Source organism: Symphalangus syndactylus, chromosome 10, assembly GCF_028878055.3.
Source record: "Symphalangus syndactylus isolate Jambi chromosome 10, NHGRI_mSymSyn1-v2.1_pri, whole genome shotgun sequence".
Lineage (NCBI taxonomy): Eukaryota > Metazoa > Chordata > Mammalia > Primates > Hylobatidae > Symphalangus > Symphalangus syndactylus.
This window is the reverse complement of record NC_072432.2, coordinates 98714376-98734472: the sequence shown is the minus strand read 5'-3', so window position 1 is coordinate 98734472 and position 20097 is coordinate 98714376. Positions and strand designations below refer to the sequence as shown.

The 20097-nt window shown below is 45.8% G+C and overlaps 1 protein-coding gene across 1 annotated transcript in view; it reads left to right on the top strand.

Moving 5' to 3' along the window:
* Nucleotides 1-1329: 1329 nt before the first annotated feature.
* CLSTN2 (calsyntenin 2) overlaps nt 1330-20097 on the top strand; it is a 641559-nt gene continuing 622791 nt past the window's right edge. Inside the window, exon 1 of the mRNA XM_055295244.2 lies at nt 1330-1647. Within this exon, the coding sequence (XP_055151219.2) occupies nt 1539-1647 (109 nt within the window). The 5' untranslated portion in view covers nt 1330-1538. The remainder of the gene's footprint in view (nt 1648-20097) is intronic.

Below are 20097 nucleotides of genomic sequence, written 5' to 3'. Positions count from 1 at the left end.
CCTCAAACTACAGTTATTAATTAGAGGATGCTGTTTAGGCACTCTTGCAATATATACATTTTGTTAATTGATTTGTATAGGCTCATAGCTAGCAACATAAAGAATGTGCAGGACCATAACACTTACAAGGGATTGTAATTGCCTTTGCTGCCCTCTCTGGCTCCCCAAGCAGGGAACAAAAGCTTTGAGGATAGGACCCACTCTCTCCTCTGTGTTTGGATCTCCAACGGCTGATCCAGTGCTCACTGTCAGGGTGATACAGCCTGTCTAGATGCTCAGCAAACGTCTTGAATCAATGACTAAATAAATAATGTTGTTTGTTTCTATATTTCCATATCTACTTTATTTCCAGACTATTGCTTATAAACCCTGCATTGTGTGTGACGTTGGCATTTCATTTAGGTAAATATGGTCAAGGATTTATTCTGAGTCCTTACTGTTTTTGTTTTTTGTTTTTTTTTGAGTACCTTTGTAATTCTTTCACGTCCTAGAGATGGTTGAGGATGCAAAGATATGCACTGGCTCCTGCACTCAGGGAACTGACAATACTCCATGGCACGAGATTTTACAAGGCATGACGTCAAGTTGCCTGTTCTTAGAGATGCGGAGTGACAACATAAAGGTGGCAACTTCTTGCATGGCACCATACCGCAGGGAATTTTAAGTTTGACACCCCGCCCCCGCCACTGCAGCCTCAGCAGGCCCAGCACCCGAAGTTTTCTGATGTAGCTGTTCTATCAGCCTCTAAGAGCCGCGGCTGCCCCTGCTTCTCGGAGATGACGCGGAGCCCGGCCATTGCCATCCAGGTCCAAGGCTATCTACTCCGCCCGACAACCCCTAGCACCACTAGGCGCTGCTCTAGTGTGCGCCTGGCGCCCTCCCCAGACCAGTCGACGTAGAACGCCCAGAGACCCAGCTAAGGGCAAGACCCTTAGCGACGCCCGTCAGTCCTCTCCGCCCAGATATCAGTTCAAAGGGCATGGCAGGTCAGGGTCCCTCGCGCCACCCCAGATGACCCTCAGGCCTCGGGTGGCCACTTTCTGGGGGAGCCCTCCATCCCTTGCGGCAGCTTTTCGGAGAGTCGGAGTGGAGGCGCGGGGCTAGAGGGCTCTCCGGAGCCGCCCACCAGGGTCCTCTGAGGGCCCGGTCCCGACTGGGCAGGAGGACCTGGACAGGGCCGCGGAGCGTGGAGACGGCTGAGGAAAGTTGGGGGTCGGGGCCTTGGGGCGGGGAGCGCGGAACTCGGCACCGGTGCCCGCGTTCATGAATATGCACGAGCCACCTCCCTCCCTCTGTGACGTCACGGGCCGTCCCGGGGTGAGCGCCGGAGCCGCTCCGGGTCCGCGCCAGTGAGCGCGGCTGCAGCCGGCGAGCTAGCGGCGCAGCGGCGGGAACCGGAGGCCAAGCGCCGCGGCGGCAGCGCTAGAGGCGCACCCACCGGGCACGGCGAGGCGGCCCACAGTGCGGCAGGCACCGGGAGGTGAGAGCCGGCGCGGACAGTAGGCGGCGGCTGCAGCTCGTTGGCGGCTGCTGCGAGGATGCTGCCTGGGCGGCTGTGCTGGGTGCAGCTCCTGCTGGCGCTGGGCGTGGGGAGCGGCAGCGGCGGTGGCAGGGACAGCCGGCAGCGCCGCCTCCTCGCGGCTAAAGGTGGGTGCTGGGGAAGTTTGCTCTTCTTCCAGGAGGGAAGCAGGGCAGGCTTGAGGGTGAAAGCGGCAAGGACCTAGGCTCACGCTGGATTTGCCCACCCTCCCTTGCCGCAGCTTCTCTGGCCTCTGTACGCCCTGGATCCCCGAAGTCAGTTCCCTGCGCCGCGGACGGGAGAGGTCCACCCGCGGACATCAGCTCAACCTCTGGGCGGGGTCCGGGGGCCGAGCAGAAGGCGAGGTCTGGGGAGTACGGACAACTTTGAGGGCTGTCTGTGCCGGGGTGGGAGCGCAGTGGGTGAGTTTCGAGCTCTGGCTCAGGGACCGCTAGAGCAGGACGCTGGCGCGCCGTGGGGACAAGCAGGTGTCTACTCCTGCCTGGGGGAAGGATCAGCGGTGGTGCTTTCAAGGAGGGAGCCGAGCTGTGATTTGTCTCCCAGCTCGGGGATGGAGTGGAAACTTGTAGGCTCCAGGGAAGGCCCCGCTGACACTCCTCAGGCTCCCCCAGGGCGTCTCTGACTCCCCGGGGAACGCGTGCCCTCAGGGTAGGCGGCGGGGTCCGGAAGAAGCGCGGGATGTGAGGCTCCCCGCTGCCTTTCCTACACTGCTCTGGCTCCGAGGACGGAGGAGACTAACCTGGCACCACTCCCCTGCCCACCCTGTTCCTTTGAAGAGCTTGACCTCCCCGCCCCTCCCGCCCGGAAGGAAGCTAGATCCAAGCGAACGCCTGGCTTTATCAGGCGAGCCTGGAAGCCGGCGAACCCCGGACTTTGACAGCTGCCTGGGAGCGCCGGGAGCTCTGGGGTGGGGGGCCGGGTCTGAAACAGGAGGTCATGTGCTTGCAGGGGGTGGGGAGGCGAGGGAAGAGCAGAGCTGATGGGGAACAGTGGTGGGCTCAGGGGAGGCTGTGGCAGATCCTAGCTGGGGCGCACAGCTTAGTGATAACTTGTTGATTCTCTGCGCTGTTCATAAGTAGGGCTTGCGTTTGGTTTGTGGGCTGTGGCCAAATCCGCCAGGTGACAATGAGGGGTACTTGGTCCCCAAATCCTGCCTGGCAATCATCAGAGGGCGGAGGGTTTGCGCCTGTCAGAAAATAGATTCCCTGTTAGAGACAGCCTGATTCGGACGCTTGCTTTGAGCTACACTTGACCACCAGCTTAGGGAAGGAAATGCCTATCAGGCTGCATTACTCTTGGAGGCTGGGGAAAGCTGGAGGCAGGCAGTTCGCCTTGTCCGGGCTTTATGAACTGGCCGTGCAATAACTTAGGAGTGATACATTTGAGAAGAACGTGGGAGACTATGTTTATCTGTAATTTTTAAATTTTTTGGTGTCATCGTTTTGAAAATATTTTATAAGCAGGCATTCTGTTTCTTTTCAGCATTTTTTTTCTTGGTGTATCCTTGACAGGCAGTTTCTATTTTTAGAAATGAGAAATTTCATGAGAGAAAAACTCGTTATGAAAATATCTCAGAGTGCGGTAAAGAAGTGGCTGATATGAAGGGATCAAGCTGAGAGACTTGTTTTGGTGAAGACAAGAATAAAAAACAATGAACTTCCAAACATTTCCCCCTCCTTTCCCAGTATAGACACTTTGTTAAACAGGCAAATTACTTTTTTGAGGGGTGGCGGGGAGGAGATTTCCCATCACTTTGTAGCACAGTAACTGATATAAGCAGATGTCTGCAAACGGGAGTTTGAAGGAGGGTGAGGAGCACACAGCAGGTGCAGAACAGGGAAGAAATCATTTGGGAAGAGGATCTGGTGTGAGTAGTAATAATGCACGGCTGAGTTCTCAGGTCAGAATGGGAAGCTTCATAGAGGTAAGCGAGAAAGACAAGGAGAGAGATAAAAAAGGGAAAAAACAGGCTTTCAATGATTCACTTTATGTGGATAATTATGTGCATTCTAACCAACATCCGACTTAGAACATATTCATTTTTTGGTTAAAACTAGGCATTTGTCAGGTCGGGCACAGTGGCTCATGCCTGTAATCCCAGCATTTTGGGAGGCCGAGGCGGGCAGATCGCCTGAGGTTAGGAGTTCGAGACCAGCCTGACCAACATGGAGAAACCCCATCTCTACTAAAAAAAAAATATATATATATATATGTTTTGTGTATATATATATATGTATATATATATGTATATATGTATATATGTATATATATATATGTGTATATATATGTATATATATACATGTATATATATATATGTGTATATATATGTATATATATATATATATATGTATATATATATATACAAAATTAGCTGGGTGTGGTGACATGCACCTGTAATCCCAGCTACTTGGGAGGCTGAGGCAGGAGAATCACTTGAACCCGGGAGGCAGAGGTTTCAGTGAGCCGAGATCGCGCCATTACACTCCAGCCTGGGCAACAGGAATGAAACTCCGTCTCAAAAACAAATAAACGAACAAATAAACAAACAAACAACTAGACGTTTGTCTTTCCAGGGTAAAAAGTTTATTGGCCCTGCAGATTCAGAGTTAACTGTCCGAATTCCGCTTGTTCTCGCTTCTTTCCCCTTCCAACCACTGGGGGGCTGCAAAGAGCTCTGTTTGCTGCTGACTTTTTTTTTCAAGATAAATGTGTAATATTTGATTACAACAGAGACATTTATTATGACACTTTAGTTAGTATTTACAGGACTGACTTTCCTTATTACAATGCACTTGCATTTTATGTTTCCAAATCATATGATCTCTGAAGAATGTTTGAAATAATAAAGCTATATGTTTTATGTATAATGCACCCTGCCTCTGACTTTGCCACTTTTAGAGTTCATACCATTGTTATTCCCATCATACACACACACACAAAATCAGGAAGGCATGTGAAGATTGAACAAAAAACAGGTTCTTCTTTCGTACAATTCTGTATTCGTGTGTAGAAAAACATTGGGAGTCTGGAGTCAAGCTTTCTGACAGAGTTGAATGCAGCCTCCAAACAACTGTCTGGAAGCATGTGCTCCCAGCTTCAGGCTTGTGTAAGATATTGTGTCTGTGGTGCACAGCTTGTTCTGCCTTTGTGCTTCTTGCTTCTTGCTTTAGGGACTCGAGCAGTTAATCCCTGTCAACTACCTGGGGTTTTCACAGAATCACTGTACTTTCAGTGTAGACATATTTCCAATTTCAGAAATCATACAGTGGCCAGGCAATTATAACTCCTTCCATTCACCCTTACGTATTTTGGCTATTCAAAAAAGATAATACTTCTTGGATTCCATGAAGAGACCAGATCACATGCTCATGTTCTATGAGTAAAGCTGGTAAGGTGTTGTGGACCCAAAGAGTTTCTGGAGGCAGAGAAAAACATGTCTTATCCAAGGGAATGAAGACAATGCAATCTAGACAACACCTCAAAGTTTGTGCTAAATTTGGCAAAATGTCAGTGGTCCCAAGACCTCAAGGACTTGGTACACAGTCCTCCTTAAGTTCCCAACATCTAGGCATAGAGGTCATTTGGAACAATACTCAAGTATAGACCATCAATTGTTGTAGTGCCCGCCTTGTGTGCTAAGAGCCTGGCTCAGTGCTCTGGTAGTTTCTGAGCCAGTAGCAGAAGGCCACCCTCTGCCCCTCCCACCCCTACCTTTCTTTGAGGAGCTTCTGTTTTAGTTGGAGAGACAAGATTTTTATGTGAAAATTTTAAGAGAGTGGCAGCAGAGAGAATTTGTCCAAAATATAGTAGTGACTGTAATAGAGACACAGGCAAAGGAGATGGGAGTGCAAAGACAAGGTTTACAAAAGCAGCATGTGGTAATAGGTAAGGAGGAGGATGGAGCAGAATTATAACAACAGTATGGTGTAATTGTAGTAATTTCAGTGTATGGAGTCCCTCTTTAGTATGTCACAGGCACTGTTGCTAATCCCATTACATGGGCAATCTCTAACTCTTACAACATGTGCAGAGCCAGTGTTAGCCTATTTCACAGATGAGGAAACAATTTCTATGAGAGGGTAAATGACTTGCCAAGACCTCCAGCTAGAGGGTGTGGCACTGGGATGAGAATTAAAAGGTACTATACCCAGTGCCCCCTATTTGTCAGATAGTCTTCCCAGTGGTTTTGAAAGCAGGTCTAGGGACCACAAGGAAGCTGAGCTGTTTGTATCTCTGAGTTACCCAGGAGCCCTTGTGGTCCTGCCCACAGAAGAGCACAGTATGAGTGTCTAAGGCTGTTTAAAAGGGCATGCAGGTGAGGTGAGGGAAACGGACCTTGCTCTCACGATGGAGACCAATGTTCTTGCTCAGAGCAGTCACCTCATTCTCTCTCCCACAGATTCAAAAACCATCCTTGAATATTCCAGATTGCACACTGCAGAACTTCCTGCAGGGGCAAAGATAGTGTGGAATTTTTATGGTGGATTGTTCTAAGTCATCTTTGGGTAAGTAGCAGGTGTCTTCTAGTGGTATAACAGAGTCATTTTTCCAACTGAAGCACAAATGCCAAAAAGCCCTCAGCAATGCGTCAGAAAGTGTACTCTGACCTGCTGCCATCCTGAATCGCCTGTGGTTCTTGGACTGGAATGTGCCCTTTACCTCTCTTGGACTCTCTGGGCATCAGGCTAGTAGGTCACCTTCCTCAGCCCAATTTCCACTGTTACTCAAGATTTGGCCTTCCATAAGGAACCTTCCCAGGCTGGTTACTTTTGAGTGACTTGCCTCTCTTTCCTGCATGCCTGTGTTTCCTTGGCTGACTCTAGTCCTCAGGGCTCGAAGACCGGTGCTAGAGGCTCATTCTGACTCTCCTGGTATCTCCAGAGCCTGGCCTCAAGATGTGAGATGGGCAGTATGCAGTGAGTTGCTTGGTGAACACACCTGTTTATAATCCTTAGTGCTGTCATTTCTTGACATAGACAATTTACGTGTTTTCCCCTCTCCTCTATAAAGTAAAATTTGGGTGTATGGCCAGAAAAACTTGAGCTCCAAACCTGGCCCTACTACTTCCTAGTTAGATTATCTTGGACAAGTTAGTTAACCCATTTGAGGCTCAGTTTCCTCATCTCTAAAATGGGGATACAGAGATCTACCTTGTAAAATGGTTGTCAGGATAGTGCTTAGAGAGCACTTAGCCCAGTTTGGGGCATGTAAAAGGCACTAAATATACAATGACTAATTATTGATCACTTAAACAGTTAGTTTAGTGTCTGAGATTTGGTGAATTTTTTTTTCTGATCTCTTAGAAATCTAATAGCTTTGTTCGTATCTTTTCTCAGCTCAAACTGTTATCTCTGTTTCTCTGTTTCTCAGTCTCTGCCTCTCTCTCCTTGTGTGGATATGCACCTGTGTGTAAATATCATATATAAATGTAAATGCACATGCATACACACGCATTTGGCTTGACTTGTTTGTAAAAAGACACGCTGTTTTTCACTAGTCTATGGATGTCTTTGAAGCCAGGGCTCCATCTCATTCATCTCAAAAGCCCTGGCACTTAGTGCAGGGCCAGCTCAGAGTAAAGGTCAGCAATATTTGCTATCTAAGTAAATAAACAAGCCTGTCTCCATGTGCTAGTGCCAGAGGTGTGGGAGGTCCTGGTCTCTGGAGGGAGGGCTTATGTGTTGTGATCTGGGTTGTAAGAAAAGATCCCCTGCCCAGTTCATACTTTCCTCCAAGCCCTGCTACCCGAGAAAACAGAAAGGCATACTTTTTTGTTTAAGGTATTGACAAGCTTTGTGATAATACATGTTTATGGAGAATGGGGTAACTGAAGCTATGATACTCAAATAACAGCTTGAAACAGATGTTGTTTTATTGCTGTTATCTAACCCACCACTAATTGGACCCTGTGGAAATGGTTCCCTGGGAAAGACAGGTTTTGAGGCTAGACCATGGGGAGTCCTGAGCTGGGGAAGAGCACTGAGCTGAAGATCCTGGCACTGCATAGGACAGAGGATCATGCTCTGAGATTTGGGAAAGAAACAGGCAGGAGGCCAGAGGGAGTACTGGTCAGAGGAGAATGGTTAGAATGAGAGTTAGCCTTTCCAGACATGCACTAGGTCCTGTTCTCTAGCCTTTTCAGCCAATTACTATTTCTCAGCCTCCTGTTACTCTCTGTGAGGGGAACAAAAAGATAAAAGCAAGTTCCAATTATCAAAGAGTTCACACTCTGTCTAGGGCAAACGCTGCACATCACGCATCACACAAACTATTGCAGAACTTGGTGACTTGTGGGAAAATGGTAGATTGTGCATCACAGACCCCTAGAAGCCTTGCAGGAAAGGAAGAAGTTGGCAAGAATAGAGGTCAGGAAAGATTTATGGAGAAAGTAAAAGGGATGTTGATGGGTGGGTAGGCATTGGGTAAGCATATGTCAGGGGCAGGGGTTTGCACTGGGCAGGTAAATACAAGGTGGTAAGAGTGATTGGCACACAGGCACGAGTGAAGAGGGAGCTCAGCCAGGTCAAATATTATTTCTGCATACAGATTCCAGAGCTAATAAAACAGTGAATGTTTATTGAGTGCATACTATGTGCCAAGCACTATCTTGAAGCACTTCACATATGTCAGTTGGTTTGATCCTCGTACCAACCCTATGAAGGAGGTAAATCTACAATCTCATTTTTACAGAGGAGTAAACTGAGTCACTGAGAAGTGAGGTAACTTGCCCAAAGTCTCTGAGCTCAGAGGTGGTGAAACTGGGGTTACAAACTCAGAATACACTGGTAGGCATGGGTTTCCCTCTTCACACAGGCTTACCTATTCAGAATGATGTGATGTCTGCTTGAGGAAGGCTCTGAGTGAGGTCAGAGAGGCTCTGCTGCCCTGGAAGGCATTGCCTTGCTGTCCAAGAATATTCGTTTGGATTTTACTTCAAAATTGCTGAAAGAGTCAATTTCCCTGAAAGCCTCACTCTCTGACTCACTTCTCCAAGTGAGTAATACCTGTTTCTTCTCATCCAGACAGCTTGAAGCCCTCCTCACCTCCTGTCATGCTTGGCCTCAAGCAGAGGAGGCAGCCATCTGCACTGTATAGTCCCAGATGTGTTTGGAGGGGTCTCCTGCACCAGAAAGACTATCCCAGCTGGCTGGCCTTTGTACCGACAGTTCTCCTGATACAGTTATTCATTTGGGTTAAATATTGCCCTCTTCTGACTCCGTTTTAGGCCAGGATACATGCTTTTAAACATATTAGATGGCTAGATACCAAAGTGGATAAGAAGGGGATGTTGAGAGGTGTGCATGGCAAGGGCGGGAGGAGATCATATAGGAGTAGCAGATAGCAGACTGTTGATCGGGCTGCCTTTTCTTCCACTGTCACGGCAGGATTTTATATATGGCCATTGTATTGTTCCCAGATACCCCTCTTACAGATTGGTAAATGCACATTACAGGGCAATAGCAGCAGATCAAGAATCAGGACAAGGGGTCAGACTGTGCGCAGTTGATTGCAATCCAGCACCAGGGAGCCAGTGTGGTGAGCTAGGTGACATCTTGGACCATGGCCGCTTGAAGCCCATTTCTTTCACTACTGAGCAGTTTTCTAACTCTAAGGACAGGCAACTTGCCTCCAATACTTTCTCAGGATCTTACTTGTCTCCAGTTAAAGACCCTCTACTCATATCAGTCCTCCCCAGAGATTGGCCAGAGATGCCCCTGATCAATACTTGTTTTCCCTTGCTTACTTTGAGCCTCCTACCCCACCCAAGGCTCACTCAGTATCTGTTTCCTTTAGGATGTCGCAGCCCCATATGTCCCAACCCAAGCTCTCATTTTTCCTCCAAGAATCTACTGCTTCTGCTGTGGCCTCTGGGTGAAAGGTACATCATCCATACATTCACCCAAGCCAGAGCCCCCAAGAGTCCTCCAGCATGCTTGTCTCTCCACAAATATCACAACCCATCCTTCCTCGTGTCGGGTTGATTCTATTAGCACCATCTAGAACCTCTCCTCAATTCCCATTGCTTCTGCCTTGTTTAGCATCTTGTGCAAATGAAAGCACTAGATTCTAATTATGACCCCCTCTCCAACCCTCCCATTACACTGCTGTCAAGGTGGCAGCGTGTATGCCAGTCCCACCAGGCCCGCAAGAAACTCCATCTCAGTCACGAATTCTATCTTTCACCCTCCACCCTAAGGTCTGTAAGGTTTTTAAGAATAGCTTAACACTCTGGAATTGCCTCAGATTTCCCTCCCTCACAGGTTATTACTGCTTGTGATGCCCATTGTCCAAACAGCATGGTGCCTTGAGATCCTGGTGTCTACTTCCACAGGCAACAGACTATACCACCAGCATCTAGAATCTAATATTCATGCCACATTCTGTAGCCACTTCCCCGGGGGTGCTACCACCATCTAGGGATGGGAGCTGGAACAGGCTACCGGTTCCCATCCCAGAGGAAATCAGCTCATCTCAGTTTTAGGGTGGGTGCACCAAAGCCACCCACTTCCAACATCTCCCATCCCAACCAGAACCTCAGTTAGGGGCTCAGGCGTTCACAGAGCAAAGGCCAGGACTGGAGGTATCTTCAGAGAACTTCTGCCTTCATCCCTAAAACCCAAACCTCCTTCTTAGAACAGGCAGCCATACCCCTTCTGGCAAATCTCTCCAGGGAAGCCCCAGACTTCCCCAAATAGATCCCAAACTGTCCAGCCTGGCGTAAAAGTCTACTGATTTTGTCCATCTGGCCTTCTCTCCTGTCAGTGAGCTTTCTAGAAATTTCCAAATAGTTAATGCTTTCATCTTTCAAGAACTTACTATGCACCAAGCACTGTTCTGAGTGCTTTATAGATATTAACTCATTCAGCCTTCCTAACCACCAAGTGAGATGTGCACTCTTATTATCCCCATTTTACAGATGAGGAAACTGAGGCAAGGAAGGTTAAGCTACTTATCCAGTTTACCCAAGTAGTAAAACAGTAGAACTGGGAATTAAATCTAGAAAGTCTAATTTCAGAGTCCCCCCCTTTTATCCAGCCCTGGATGCACAGGGGAGCCACTTGAAAGAGATTTAAAATAACACCAATGCCCAGAACCCATCCGAGAGATTTTGCTGTAATCGCTCAGGGACAGCACCTGGGAATCTATGTGAAGCTCTCCAGTATTTCTGGTGCCCAGCCAAGACTGAGAACCACTCCAGCAAACACTACTGCCTCTACCAACTAAGTGCTACTTCCAGGTGGGGGCTGTGCTCCTCTGTCTTTCACCCACTAGTCCTTTATTTCCTCTGTCAAACTCCCATTGCCACCTGTCTCCCAGGGTGCCTGTGAGCCCTTGGAGGGGGAAGTGCCCTGCTCACGTCTGTATGACTGTTGCCCAGCACTGTCCGAGGCCCAGAGCGAATGCTGAGTGTTGAGGGGGTGACTGGTGCTAGGGCGCTGCTGCCCATGCTGGCTGCAAATCCTGCAGGGCTCTGTGCCCATGTACCTTCTCCCGTCAGCACTGCTTCCTTCCTTTGGTCATGGGGAAGAGCTGCCCATCAGGCCTTTCCTTTTCAGTTATTTGACTATCTGCCCAAACCAACTTGCAGCATTTGCTCCATAGCAGTTTAAAATACTCGGTTCTGCACATGAGTCAAGAGAATATTAACCACCTTGAAATGTATTAAACAGTCAGGCCGGCAGATACCAGTGGAATTCTCACTCAGAAAGGCTGTCAGTGTTTTTCTCATTGCTTCTGAGAATGCTTAATTGGTTAACATTTGACTTATTTCTACGGAATCACTGCATCAAATTGTCATGTGAAAATTGCCAGTTTAAAAAAAAGGCATCATTTTTGTGACTTCAGCCACTTTGCATTTCTATGATGTCTGCTGTATTATATAGTTAGGTAAAACTTTGGAGTCTCAATCAAGTCTGATTAGAAAATCACTGTGGAGTATGAACCAAAGGTCATGGTCTCCGACTCACGTGACCTAGATCCACTGATGAGTTGTGAGGTTCAGGGCAAATCGCTCAGCCCCTCTGGGTTTGTGTCTTTATCACATGCAGAAAGGACACAGTGGCACCTCCTCTACCCAAGAAAGTTCTAAGTATTCAAATGGAAGTGGCTCTGGATGCCTTTTGAAAGGATAAAGCACTTACAAAAACAAGGTGATCATATTTAAGAAATCTTCGAGACTCAAACCCCAAAACAAAACTCTATGTCTTTCTTTCTTTATACTGTCTTATTAATTTAGTTAATTATATTTTCAGGAGAAGTTTGAATTTAGTGTGAGTCTCTTCCCGGTTCTTTGATGTATAGCCTGCATGTGTCACACAGCTGGTAGTCACCATGGTTACACAAAAAATGCAGCAGTTGCAGGCCCATAAATTTTCAGGAAGAACCAGTCAAAACTGTTAATACTATGTCAAGTTGATGTGTCGTTTTCCAATTTGCATGTGTAACCGCATTGCAGCAAATTAATTAAAACAGATAAATGTTAATCTAATGCATGTCTCCTTGTAATTAATGAAATATAACCATTACAGGGGTGTTTGATTTATTATTTTAATTTATAAGATGCTGAATTCTCCTATAAAGTTAGTTATAGTGCTAGGAAAAGCTGACCTATATATAGCATTAAGAAAAATAATCACATTTCTATAAATTAATCACTCTCTAAAAGGATATAGTTCATTAACACTATGAACTGAAAGTGTTGGGTGTAAATTAGATTAACCTTTTTAGTGACACTTCCATTTATATCGCACATTCTCTTCAAACTAAAAGCACTTTACATATATTAATTCAATTAACCCTCCCTAGACCCTCGTTAAGTAAGTACATATATCAAAGTTGGAAGGGAGGAGAAATGAAACCCTTCAAAAATACTGAAATCCTGCCCTTAGGATGTATGATTTATGATTTCCTCTGCAGCAGTACAGTTTATCCAGATTTATATGGCTTGAAAACATGGGTACATATCCATGCTTTCTCTCTCATGCTGCCAAGAAACCCTTAGCATGTCACTTCATGCCTGAAGCTGTAGACACTTCTGCCTGAAGCTTAGGCCAGATGCTGTCAGGAAAATTCTGTTTTATTTAATAAAATGCACCCCAGCAACTCTGGGTTTGGTGGGAGACAGGGCATGCCCAAGCGGGTATGGGTGGCTAGACCTTAGTGCCCCATTCAACAACCAGAGGGTCATCACCCTTGGTCTTGCTGCTGCTCCACCTCTACCCTCTTCACTTGATCATCTGGAGGCTCAGGTCAGACTGCAGCTCTTGAACAAGACCTTGGGATGCTACTGGGAGGAGAAACAAGGATCTGCAGGGAGGTAGGGATGGGCATTAATCTTCCTCTTCTGGGGTCCCTCCTCAGACCTGCCTTGGTGAGGGGCAGAGGCTGCTGCTCCCTCACCTGCTGAGATGGAGGGCAAGGATCAGCCAGAAGAAGACTTCATTCTCTGTCCTGCCTAAAAGCCTGTTTCTCAAGGAAAGTTTCCTGAGTGAGGATCTGGGTCTTCTGCTGTAGTGTGTCACTAGGAATGCCCCATCTTTTATGAGACCATGCGTCTTTGGAGCACTTAACATTATTGCTCAGGCTTCCTGGAGATAACTATGCATCCGGAGAGAGGAAAAGGATGGAAGCAGTCTTGCATTATAAGAGCTAGAAGACTCAGGGGAGAGACTACAAACATTTCCTTAGTTTGATTGAATCACAATGTGTTTGGTGACTGGAGGTTCTGAATGTTCGTTTTTCCAACTCTTTCTGCTCCTTAAAGTTCTCAAATGCACAAGCACTCTCCTAGGGGCAGTGTCACACTATATTCCACAAACCAGTCTTCTTTGAAATGGAGTGCATCTCAGATAACAGCCTGCCTTGTAGCTGATGGTTCCAAACCTACCAAGGGCAATGGCGAACCCAAAGGAATGAATCACTAATGATAAGGCATGAAATCTAGTGTAGAAAAAACATTTTGGAGTGTTTGGATTCTTCTCCTTGACTCTGCGGTTAGAAAATTACTTACTCTGGTCCTCCCAGCCAACATGCAAGGACAGTTTAAGCCCACAGTCCTAGAATCTCACCACATTGTACTCTGCCAATACTTCTTGGTGCACATCTCTTTGCTGCACATTGCCCTAGCTTCTCTCCTCTAAGTAGTGCCTTACGGGGATGAATAATCGGGACTTAAAGCCAAGAACTAAAATGTTATCGTTCAGTAAACTCACAAAGATGCTGGAGAGTGAGAAAAAATATTCACTTTTCAGTTCATGATATTTTAAGAGTTTTCTTTTTTCTATGATGCTTTTATTTGTGGGAGAATGGACCATCATTTGGAGTAGGAAAGAAAGTTAAAATTACTCACAACGAGAGTAAAAAGAATGTCATAGCTAAGACCCCGACTTCACCTTCCTAGATTTATTTTTGTTGTTGTTTTTTCTCCCAAAGGAAAACCAATTATTTTGACTTTATTGTGCTATCATCAGAAATGTCAAGATGACTGTATCTTGCTTAATTATTAATGTTAGAATTATATTTAAGACTTTTTAGTAATTTACTGTGATTTTAATTAGAAGTCATAAATAAAGCATTTTTATTGCACTTGCATTTTTTTTTTTCCTTTTTTAACAACTCTTGCCTCCTTTCCATGCCGATCTTCCAGAAATTAAATTCCAGTCTTCCTAGGAAGAAGGAACTCAAGTCAGGGACCAGCCAAGAATCTTTGCTTAAAACTGTAGCTTTTCCTTGAGTTTTGCTTTTGAAATATTCCAACACTACTTTGTCTCAATGGCCATAGCAACAGAAGAGGAGAACAAACAGAATCGTCACATTAGCCTTTAGCACGCCTCTTGTCTCACTCTTCCTTAATCTTGCCCTCACCCCTCCGGGATCTTTCTCTTCTTGTCCTTGGTATCATCAAGGACTGCTTTTGAAGGTAGGGTTTGGCTGCTCCCTGGAAGCCACTCCTTAAAATACTACCCATAATGGAGAGAATCATCATCATCCTAGCTTTACAATTTGTGTTTTCTCAATTCAATGGAGAATGTGAGCAAAAGCATCTTTAGAAAATATTGCTACTTTTTGGGCATTGTGGTGGGCACCTGTAATCCCAGCTACTCGGGAGGGTGAGACAGGAGAATCACTTGAATCTGGGAGGCAGAAGTTGCAGTGAGCCAAGATGGCACCATTGCACTCCAGCTTGGGTGACAGAGAGATTCCATCTCAAAAAAAAAAAAAAAGAAAAGAAAAAAAATTGCTACTTTTATTGATCAGAACCAGCCAACCTTGCTAAAGACAGAGGGCTTGCTATGAGCCACCACTTCAAAACAAGTCACCTATTCTTATATAGGAGGCCATTTGGTTGGAAGTGTGAATGAGGTGACTTGCTTTGAAGTGGTGGCTCATAGCAAGCCCTCTGTCTTTAGTAAAATGCTTTTACTCACAGTTTCCACTAGCTTGTGGACTGATCTCTCTTTAGTCCAGTTCTACATAGCCCTTGGTGGATCTTCCAGATACACACACACACAGTCACTCCTGCTCAAAATTCCTCATGTTACTTCACCACTTTCATGATACAGTCCACATTCCTTGGCTTGTCTTAAAAGGCCCTTAGTTAATGCCTACCTGTTCCTGGGCTAGAATTGAAGCTCAGTGTGAGCACAGCCCAGCCCCTAGCTCAGTATCTGAGTGAGTGAATGAGGGAAGCCTCTCCATACTTGCTCCTCTCACTTCAGCCCCATCTGCAGGACCACCCAGTTTTCTGCCTGGAGGAGTTTTCTTGTGTTCTGTCTGCTGTGCATACTGCTCTGTCTCCTGCTGTGCTTTGTCCTGCCTGGCAGCCTCGCAGGCCTCCCCCACGCTGTCAGCATTTCTGGGAATCCATCTCCAGGCATCCCCTGGGGCACTCCCCTCTCTTCACTACGTGGCTCCCATATAGAACTCCACAGTGGCACTACTCGATTACATTGTCATTGCTCACCTGTCTGCGCCTCACTAGAATATGTTCCTTCTTCCCAGGTTCTCAGACTCAGTCTAACACTGTGGATGAAGTAGGTGAATGAATGATGAATAGAGCTCCCTGGAACCCAGCTCTTTGCCTTGTGGGGGAATGTAAGGCTGGTGTGTGGGGTTTTCTTTGTCTAATCTTTCTCCTTCATTCCCTGGGATCCCCAGTGTTCATCTTCTCAGTACACACACAACAGGGCTGGCAGAGCAGGAGGATTAGGAGAGGTCAACCTCCCAGGCAGGGCCTACTGGTTATTGCTGGCATGAGCTGATACATTCAAGATGGGGAGATAGAGCCCAGCTGGGGTTAGGGGCCTATTGGGTATAAGTTACGGCTGGGGAGCAGAAGCTACATAGCCCAGGGTCATGAGCCTCTGTGGCAATTTCCAGAGTGTGCACCCTTCTTGGATAATTAATGTAAATTACCTTTGCTGTCAGTGAAGTAGCATAGACGTAAGCCCCCACTTTGCTCCGTAGCATTGGATACCAAACACTATGGGAGAATATCTTCTGTAATGCACTGATGAGAATTTGGTTGTAACCATCGGCTGCTGCAGGTGGATCTGACACTTTCCCATGTCATTCCTTGGATCCTCGTTGCTCCCATCAGCATTCCGTTAAACCCTAGACTGTACAAGTTTTAAGTGGATAAAGCATGCTCTATTTTCCAAACAGGTCATTAAAAACAATTTGCAATTTATGATATCAAATGCATGTGTGTGTAGAGGCAAGCATGAAGTTTTTAATTGGGAAAAAGCTTTGTCTTCAATTAAAGTGGGATGCTGAATGTGATGAGGCCTGTGGAGTTCTGAGCCCACAGCTAGGGAGGCAGGGCAGCAGGAAGAGTGGCCAATTTTTGGCTGTGCTGAGATTTCCAGGTTGTGTATGTAGTCCACAAAATGAACAAACGGGAGTCTCTCTGAAGTCAGAACATTTACTTTTTGTTGGGATTCCCTTATGGGAATCTGTAAGGATATGCTGTTGGTTCTGAGTGATAAGGCTTTGGCACTCTACATGAGGAAATATCATCTTCCTCAACCAAACCAAAATTCCGAGGTTTGAGGCTGGTGTTGAGAGGGTCACCTTCTGAGGGACAGTCCCCAGGAACATGGATGAGAGCTAGGTTGCTAATAGCCCTGATTCTCTCCTTGAAATTCCCTTTCTTCTAGAGGTAGAGGTTTTTCTCTAAATAATGCTGCCACTCCCTACATGGGCTAAGGTTGAGCTAAGACAGAATAGACTTTTTTTTCTGTAACTCTGGCTCTAGTGGAAATAACATTTCCCTTTAGATATCAAGGTTTGAACTTGGACCAAACAGGATTTTACTAAAGTTTCAGGGTGGATAATGGAAATAAACATAAAGAATCACGAACTTTGAACCCTATCAGAACCAATGGTCCCTTTTAACAGCACATATTTTGTAGTGCCCCCATTATTATTTCTGAAATGAAATTTACTGATACTGTTATGCATTTATATAATTTAACAAATCAATATAATGTCTTAACTGAATACAAAGAAATTAAAAGTTAAATAATGTATAATAAAATGATACGTATTTCAACAAATGCTTGGGCCAACCATACAAAAGGAAGTAGTGAATTAGATGCTTGTTGTCAGTTCAGCAGCGACATCACGTGAATCACTGTGAATTCAACAGCTATAGATGCAAACAGATCTGTGTGCGTTGTATTGGTGATTCAGATATCATGGACATATTGTGGCGATGTGACTTCTTTAAATGCTGAAAAACTTCTGGCAATATTTTGAATAAGACAAAGCATTCTTTGGCCTCAATTCATAGGATGGATGTATTCCTGGAAAGCTCAGGGTTTATCAAAGCTACGCAAATAATATCCAGCTGACTCACTTTAATGCCACTGGTATAGGGAAGAGAACTGTGGAGCTCTAGATGATGTACTGGGGGCCGTTCAGGCAGAGAGGTGCCTGGACCACCCCTCCACCACACATGCACTCATCATTTCCTGGTTCTAAGAGGTACCCAAGAAGTATCTCATATGTGCTTACAGGCTGAAATTGCCTTAAAGGGTAGACAACTTCTAGAAGAGTAAATAGGTCTTTCTAAAGACCTTTTTGGGGAAAAGAGGAAAATGTCACCAGCTGGTGGTCAACTGAAAGAGGCCAGGATTTCACAAGGAGATCTTCTGGAGAATAGGGTCTCCCTGGTGGGGGATGCTGGAAGACCACTTGGGGAGTCCATGTATCATGTGCGAGAACATCATTTAGGCCAAGCAAAAGGAGGATCACTGCTTTGCCAGTTAAGCATGGGGACATCTCGTGGTCTTTCCCATCGCCTGCTTCTCTACCTGACACAGAAGCACTGTTAGGGGGTGTGCGGGGAGACCACACTGGGCCCTGAGACAATGACCTTTGGATCAGATGTAAGATTGAAGTTAAAAAGTGAACTGGACTAAGTCTTCTTAACAAAAAAGAAATGAAAAGCTTTGGAATTGGGCTGGAATATCTTTAAGGCAGCTGCCACCCTTTGGGAAAGAGGAGCTTGACAAATCATGGTAGGGAGCAAAAATAACATCATTTGATGTTTATAGTCTGGTGGATTAGACTCCAGCAAACTGGCTAGAGTGTTTATTAAGGTCAATACTGATATTTCAGAGATAAAATGCTATTCTCTTGGATAAAAATTATTCCTTAATGTTCTCATGGATAATTTAAAGAGGTGAGGGTTTTTAATTTTGTTTTTGTTTTTGTTTTAATCCCTAGGTGGCTGTTTCTTTTTCCCCCCTCCTCACATAAGCTTGAAGTACTTCTAAGAAAGAGGCTGGATTGCCTAAGAGAGTTTCAGCAACTTTGAGATGAAAATGCATTTTAATATTTTGATTTAATGGGGAATGGTATAGCCCCTTAATAAGTAGTTCAGTGACATTTGCTAGTTCTGTAATATTTGACTTGGAGTTGAGTTTATAAAAATTTCAGCCCAACAGTAACTTCAGGGCACCAAGGGATGTATGTATTTCTGAAATGAGAAGACCTGGTTGACATTCTGATTCTACAATCAACATCATCCCTTATGCATCACTGTATTTTCAATTATAATGGATGATGGGCTGTGAATTTTAAAAACAGCTTCTCTGCAAGCTCCTGCACAGACCCAGCTTGTGCAATAAAAAGAAGAGCTTGGGAGGGAGAGGAGTGTCCTCATGCCCACTCTTCTGACTTGACTTACTAAAATGCTTCCTTCTCCAAGACTGCTTTGGTTTTTTGCCCCCTACATTGGTTCCTTGAGAATTTTTTAGAACGTGGAATCTTTTCTAACTTTGTGGGGAATTTGTATCCTGATTCGCCGAAATGGTTGAGCTTTGGAAAGGTAAAGTCCTGTCAGTAAAAACCTAAGATTTTATGAAATACCTATGGCAGCCAGACAAAAGTATGTCTACCAAAAAATTGAGGGAGCAAAATGGGTGCCTATGGCATGGTGTTCTTGCATCTCTTTGCCATTTCAGGATAAGTTCAGGCCTTTGCTACCTGTTCGTTTCCCATTTCACTGTCGTCTCACCTTCCAAGTAGAAAATACTCTAAATGGGCCGGGCGCGGTGGCTCACGCTTGTAATCCCAGCACTTTGGGAGGCCGAGGCGGGCGGATCACGAGGTCAGGAGATCGAGACCACGATGAAACTCCGTCTCTACTAAAAATACAAAAAAATTAGCCGGGCGTGGTGGCGGGCGCCTGTAGTCCCAGCTACTTGGAGAGGCTGAGGCAGGAGAATGGCGTGAACCCCGGAGGCGGAGCTTGCAGTGAGCCGAGATGCGCCACTGCCCTCCAGCCTGGGTGACAGAGCGAGACTCTGTCTCAAAAAAAAAAAAAAAAAAAAAAAAAAAAGAAAATACTCTAAATGGATTATATTAAGTTCCCAACATGTCATTCCCAGGCAGTGATTAAGGTCGGGGTTATTCTCAGGGAGCCCCAGGATGCAATGGTTTTGTGGGTACTGGGCTTATGTTTGTTTTTACCAGGAAGTTCAGAAACGGACCTCCCTTCACCAAGGGTGGTCACAAAATCAGGTCTGAAATGGCCCCATATTCTACCCATAGCCAGCTCAGAATGGGGAAGGGCCAGCCCTACCCACTACCCCACTGTGCTGAACTGGAGGAGTAGAATGGTTGTTGAGTTAAGTGAGACCTGCTAATAGTGGCTTAGAATTTTGGGGCTTCCTCCCCAGAGGGAATGTGAGCTTTAGGTTGGATGTCATAGCTGGCCTTGACACCTTCTAGGAAATGCCTTTCATCAGGCTCAATAAGATGCAGGTTGAATAGAGACTAGATCGTCTCTATCATATGGGCAGGGCATATCTGTTACAACCACCCTCTATGCCCACACAGATCCTCTCCCCTACAGGACTGAGAAACCACCTATTGGGTACTCTGTTTATTACCTGGGTGATGAAACAATCTGTACACCAAACCCCTGTGACACGCAATTTACTCATGTAACAAACCCAACATGTTTCCCCTGAACCTCTAGGGGAGATGGTACATGTGGGCATAGAGGGTGGTTGTAGCTGTCAGTGCCATGCCTGTATCCCCTCTGC